Source organism: Nestor notabilis, unplaced genomic scaffold, assembly GCF_000696875.1.
Source record: "Nestor notabilis isolate BGI_N333 unplaced genomic scaffold, ASM69687v1 scaffold892, whole genome shotgun sequence".
NCBI classification, from domain to species: domain Eukaryota; kingdom Metazoa; phylum Chordata; class Aves; order Psittaciformes; family Psittacidae; genus Nestor; species Nestor notabilis.
This window is the reverse complement of record NW_009919439.1, coordinates 4,813-11,723: the sequence shown is the minus strand read 5'-3', so window position 1 is coordinate 11,723 and position 6,911 is coordinate 4,813. Positions and strand designations below refer to the sequence as shown.

The 6,911-nt window shown below is 36.3% G+C and overlaps 1 protein-coding gene across 1 annotated transcript; it reads right to left on the bottom strand.

The window, feature by feature from the left end:
* Positions 1 to 1,324: 1,324 nt before the first annotated feature.
* Positions 1,325 to 4,591, bottom strand: LOC104402346 (cytochrome b reductase 1; the record flags this gene model as incomplete). The annotated part of the gene is made up of 3 exons (XM_010010212.1): positions 1,325 to 1,628; positions 1,842 to 1,996; positions 4,383 to 4,591. Coding segments are annotated over 3 exons (668 nt in total), but the record flags the coding sequence as incomplete, so codon positions are not given.
* Positions 4,592 to 6,911: the final 2,320 nt, after the last annotated feature.

Below are 6,911 nucleotides of genomic sequence, written 5' to 3'. Positions count from 1 at the left end.
GTACTAATACAATACTGAACTACGAAAATAACATATTTCCTAAAGTTGAATGTGTTTAAACATTTTAAAAAGATGAAGTAGATAAAAATTTTTGTAGTTTAAAAAAGTAGGAAATTACATGCTGTCTGAAACTGCCTATATTGCAACACAAACAGTGGTAAATTTGGACTTGCAGTGGGCTCTGCAGCTTTTACAAGAGATTATAATAGAAAGGATCATCCTTTTGGGCATGTGAAATCAAAATAATCTACTTATAATTATTCTTTCGTAGTAGTAAAAAATACAAATATTGTTTATATCTGTGAAAATAATGAATGAACGTAATACATTAATACTCCGATTACGAGGAAGAGCTATAAAAGTAAAGTGCCAGTAAAGGCTCAAACTGCACTATTTAACAATTTAATTTCAAATTAAAAAGTCATAGAGTTTATATAGTTTGCTTATAAACTAAAAAATGTCTTCATGCCCATGACAGTGATGATTTTGACACCAGTGTGAAGATATGAAATTGGCTTTCAGTTAACAGGTAGCATTTTAATCAAATCAGTAAAGCTCAGCTGTTTTTGGAGGAAGCATTTCTCACTTCAAGATCCTTTCTTCTGTAGGAGACTGCTAGCAGTTTTCTCTGCTTTCTTCTCTGCTCCTAATTTCTAGTCTAGTGCCATAAATCAATAGAACTGTGCAATCAAATAAAGATACGAAAATGCTGCTTTCTGGGATAAAAGGAAGACTTGGTTTAAGTGATGCATATTTTTCTAAGTGTGTATCTATATCTTTCCAAATAAGAAAAAATATTTTTATGGTGCCACTCTGCTAAGTGATGAATTACCTCAATCTTAGACGTTGGTGAAGGGGGTTAATCAACTTGAGAAATCAGGACTTTCAAAACATGAAGATTACCAGAAAAATTATGTGTGACCAACTAGATTCTGCTGCCAGATATACTTCATGACTCTGATTCATAACCTGCAAAATCACTCAGAGCAAAATCTAGTCTCACTCTTGTTAACTTGTCATGACTATAACAGGTATAAGCATTAAATTAAGAAGTGATATGGAAAACATTTTCCAATTATGTGATTCTCCCGTTATGTCATTCACACTCTCATTTTTTAAATGAGGACTGAGCATGAGCCAATATAATATGTTTGGGACTTACTGGAATTTAAATCATATGCAGAAAACTTGACTATCTTTGAGCAAGCCGTACAGAAAATAAAACCACAACTTATTTATATATCAATATAACTAAATCATAAGGAACAGGTTGAGGGAGGGGCAGGTTGGCAGTATAACAGTACTGTTATTCTGTGTACTGTCTTTACATAGTTGATCGTTGGCCTGCTTCATCAAGTTTGAGGTTTTGTTTTCTGGCTGCTTCACTACTGATCCTCAGATCAGATTTATCTGCATTGCCACTGTCTGTCATCGCAGATTCTGCTTCTGTGCCTTCGGGAGACCCTCCAGTGGGCAGCAGAGCTTTAGCATTCTCTTCTGGGGGGCGCTTCCAATAGGGCCTGCTTGCCATCCACAAAATAAATATACCAAATATGACAAGCAAAAGACCAAGACAATTGACAAAAGTTGCCTCTGGTGGGGATTCACTGTATGCAGGATTACTGCGCCTTTGGAAGATGAAAAAAAAAAAAAGGTCAGTTGTTTTACAGACAATCCTGGTCTAGAAATACCAGTTTCCTGCTAGGTAGGAGGTCTTTTTAAAACAAAACAAAGCAAAAGAAAACAATGTTGCAATACTCGATGGTTATTATTGTGTGCAAATGGAAGTAGAGTTTGCAGTGAATAACGTTAATAAACAAATGGAAAAAAAAAATACTTACAAGGAAAATATAAGCTTTTCTGTGATTCCCATGAGAGCTGTTGCAATCACGGTTGCAAAGATGGTAAGACCCGAATAAACATGTATCGGCATGACTGCTGCTCGGAGAGAAGCTGGAGCAAAAGGGAGCAGAAAGACAGCGAAACCAAAAAAAAGCTAAACACAAAACAGATTCATAGTTAAACCTATGTGGTAAACATGGTGAACTTCTCAAGCAGAATAAAAATCATCATAAAGATTCCATTTTGAGACGTTGTCAGGTGCAAATTTGAAAAGAATTGGCATTTTTATTTCTGAATGTTTCTGTTCAAAACCAAAGCAAAAATTCTGGATTAGCACCTGGGAAGCAGACATAAAATATTTTATAAATAATCACACCTAACATGAGTGTCCAGACTTACTGGTAATGCAAAAACTGCAACCAAAGTAAGTACTGGAAACACAAATTTTCAGTGTGTGGGTGGCGTGAAGTTATTCAGGGGATGAGTCCTCCCATTAGCACTAGTTTTGTGACAGAAGATAACCCATCATGTCACATGGTTGAGTCACGGGCTTGCCCGTTCATACTGAGGCTGCATCCCTTCTTCAGTTTGTTGTACCATTACACACTGCTGTTGCTAAATTAGAAATAGTGCATGAATTTGTATTTCATCTTACTTCCAGTCTTACTCCTTGTTTTTTCTTCCCATGCTAGATTAAAGAGCCTGGTATTTTCTCCCTGGGAAGCTTTTTAATACACCATAATCAGGTCCTCTCTTAATCTCGTTTAGATCTGCTAAACAGTTGAAGCTTTTTAAGTCTTTCACTGGAAGACAGTTTTTCCAGCTCTCAATTTACTTTTTCAGTTTTTCTTTGCTTTTTTTTTCTTTTACATTTTAAAAACATGTATTCCACAGGATTTCGTATTAGTCTCATTAATGCCATGTATGAAGGTTAAGATGATCTCTTACTAGAATTTACTTTTTGTTTTCACAGCATCATGAGAATTCATTTTGAGCTTCATGTCATCTTTGAGTACTTTCCAAAGACATTGCTTCCCAAGAGCCAATCTCCAGTTTATGTTTCTGTCCTGTTCTTAAATTTATGTCCTTATCTTATACTGTATTAACACACATTTGGCTTAAATACAGTACATTTGCACTATTGTTCCTGTAGGTATAGGATTATGTGAGCATCCCCCCTCAATAATTTTTCAGTTTTGAGATCGATATGCCATTTCTGGCAAATGACATGGCTCTTCTCTATTAACAGACTTCACGACTATATTTTAACAATAGCGCTCAATCACTTAACAGCAGTCTCTGATTGGAGACTTACATCCCAGTTTAGATGAAGTAACACCACAGTTCTGTTGATGAGACAGGCAAGGCATTAAGTGCCACAGATCATGTTTATAGTAGCAGAATGGAAATCAGAATTAAGTTCTTATTCACAGTTCTTTTCTTAACCATTAGAAAAAATGATGATACCCAGTATAGTGGCAGCACAGATTTCCCTGAAATAACTGCATCACTAACTAGAACAAGGAAAACCTTAACATTGTTCCTTCTTATTCATTCATGTTCATTCTTATTTTTTTCAACTATAAAGAATATACTTGACAACGCTGCAATATGCTTTCTTTTTTTTAAAAGTGTTAAAAGCACTATTTCAACACTATTTCCTGTACCTGCTAGCCTGAGCAGTAAAGGATAAAAGTCCAGAAACCAAATTCCTCAGGTGGGGATTTTCTGTGCTTGATCACCAGTTAATAAAGTCTTATTTTTTTTCTTTCTGGTGTTTTGGTAAAAATATTAAGAGTCACAATTTGAAGGAACAAAATAAATTTCCATAGTGTAATAACACAATATAGGGAATTCAGAACATATATGCAGAAACATCACATCTGTATGTGTACACTAAACGTCAGGGCATGCCTGCTCCTGTTCTATGCCAAATGCAAACCATACGAGCTCATTTTAGATTATAACAACTCTAATTCTCTGCCAATAGGAGCAGTTAAAAGCATGCACAAGAGCATTTATCAAAGTTTTGCTGATTCAGGAAAACTGGTTAGCCAGTAGTAGCTCATTCAGATGTTAGATCCTTTCAATCTGCACTGCTGCATTGTTCTGGTGATAAACAAAGGTCTTGAGGCCAAGAAGTGACTACTTAAAATCATGATAGCTATAAAAAAGGAAAACCAGTTGCTTCATTTGAGACTTCCTTAGTAAAATCCCTGACTGTATTTAAATATGCTGCCAACAAACCAAATAATTTGCTTTAACTTCAGCAGTTTATAGAGCTTAGAAACATGCTGTTGTATAACTGAATAGGAGATAAACTGACGTTATCCCAGCAAATAAACAAAATATGCCTTAAAATACATTCTTTCTTTGTAGTCAAAGATCCTCTATTTGCACATTCACTAATTTGCCAAATCACAGAATGTGAAATGGGTATCCGAGAAGTTACAGTGTTTTAGTGAGGGCCTATTGTACCTGAATTGCTCAATACATTCTTAAAGTTTACAACCTGTTTATAAATACAGTTAGATTCTGACCTGGAGAGAATAAAATATAACAGCAGTCAGCCCGATCCAGCTGTGCAGACTGTACATGTTAGGAATGTTACTGGCATTGTGGTATTCAAACACGGCTACCATAGAAACAATTGCGAGAATCATAGCTATGGTATTTAATCCAGCATGTATGAACTTCATTAGGACTTTGCTGCACTTCCAGGTCCAGGGCAACCTGTACACAATAATAGCTGAAGAAAGAACAGAAACAAGATTTTTATTCCTCATAGGATAACTTCTCTCAGATTTTAGTAATCATGCATGATTCACATAATTCCATTGTAAATTACAGCAAAATCCAACCTTTAATCCTCTAAAAAAGTCTATTAAAAGGCTTTTTCTCCTACACATAGCATAGCATATTCCAAATTGTCCCGGTTTCAGCTGTAACAGTTACTTTTCTTCCTAGTAGCTGGTGCAGTGCTGTGTTTTGGCTTTAGTCTGAGAACAATGCTGATAGCACACTGATGTTTTAGCTGTTGCTAAGTAATGCCTACCCTGATCAAGGACTTTTCTGCCTCTCATGCACTGCCAGTGAGGAGGGGCACGTAAAGCTGGGAGGGAGCAGAGACAGGACACCTGACCCAGACTAGCCAAAGGCTTTTCCATACCACAGCATGTCATGCCCAATATGTAAAATGGGGAGAGTTACCCAGAAAGAACCGATTGCTGCTCAGGTTGGGCTAGGTATCAGTCAGCAGGTGGTGAGCAATTGTATTGTGCATCACTTGTGTTTTCTGAGCTTTCATTTCTTCTCTTGTTATTTCCTTTTATTATCATTATTGTTCCTTTTATTGTCATTATTGTTATTGTTGGTATCCTTTCTATTATCTCTACACTTTACTTGATCCTAGTTATTAAACTGTTCGTATCTCAACCTGTGGGTTTTACATTCTTTTGATTCTCCTCCCCATCCCACCTGGGAAAGGGGGAGGATGAGCAAGAGACTGTGTGGGGCTGAGTTACCAGCTGGGCTTAAACCACGACACTGAAACTGAATCTTAGATATAGCTTTTAGGGAGATTTCTTCTCAATTTAAAAAAAAAACAACCCAAACTTAAGTGTGTTTCAAAAAAGAACAGTAAACAACTCTTGTGTTGTCTTTTCCTCATTCCTTAGATGGATCTAACAGGAATTCTGCATAGGATTTTGATTTTTTTGCAACTAGTCAGATTGGAGGAATAGGGCCTAATTCTTATATCCAGAAGACTACCTACTGAGAAAGTATGTAAGATTTTTTTTAAATATTTATTCTCTTTACTAACTTTGGATAATGCTAATCTCTAATTGGGTAGATATTTATATGACTATCATTACCTTGATATATTTATTACATCGATACATGGTGAGGCACTGGAATAAGTTGCCCAAAGAAGTAGTAAATGCTCCATCTCTGGCAGTGTTCAAGGCCAGGTTGGACAGAGCCTTGGGTAACATGGTCTAGAGTGAGGTGTCCCTGCCCATAGCAGGGGGGTTGGAACTGGATGATCTTAAGGTCCTTTCCAAACCTAATCATTCTATGATTCTATGATATTAATAGGACTACTTCAAATGGGAAAACACTACTCAGCATAAGGGAATCATAATCTAACTCTTAAAAGACAAAAGATTTGGCAACTGCAACTCTTCTACTACTGTTAGATGAATGTAAGGAGGTTTTGCCTGTATTTGCTTTAATAACTCCAGCAAACAGTGTTTTGTCCACTCTGAACAAACCAAGTAAAAAAAAATCTAGTGATCTTACTCTGAACAGTACACAAGAATAACTTGGCCTAGAGCTGCTTCTTGCAAAACTCTTTCCTCCAGGCCCCTTGCCACAACTGTCTCCTGCCTGTTCTATGACCCAAATGCTTTCCACAGGAGACACACACAGACCAGATTACATCACTGAAGCCCCAGGTACTTCTGATTGCAAACTGGGCAGTAATTCTGAGTGCATGATAGCACATAAGTATATCCAGATAACAGGGGACAAATATTTATGAGGACACTTGATCACTTGACCAATAAACGCTGCTGCCCACATGCATAATGTCTTGCCTGAGTGAAAATGGAGCCTGATCTCCATTCATCAGATTCATCACATCCTCATTTAAGGTTTCTACTTATGAAATTACATTCAAATCTTTATATATAATTAGCTATACTAAAACAACACTATAAGAACATATGCAGGGTTTTAAAAAAGTTCCTGTTCCAAACATTAAGAAATAGATGTGCACCATAAGAAAAAAAGAAGTATGAGCTGATAAATGCAAAGATTAAGAATTTACTTAAGCAATTCTCATGTGCCTGGCTCATTACTTCTCCATAATCCTAGGGGTTTTATGCAAAAAGCATAGTTTATGGAAAATAAATACAATATTTATGCTGTGTGTTGTGCTGAGTAATAATAAATGGCAAATTAATTTCAAAGTTCTGTTTACACTTTTTTTTTCCGCTTGAATGCATGCCAGAAAACACAGTACTGCACTAAATGATTCACAAAGAAAACGCTGTTCACAAGTGACA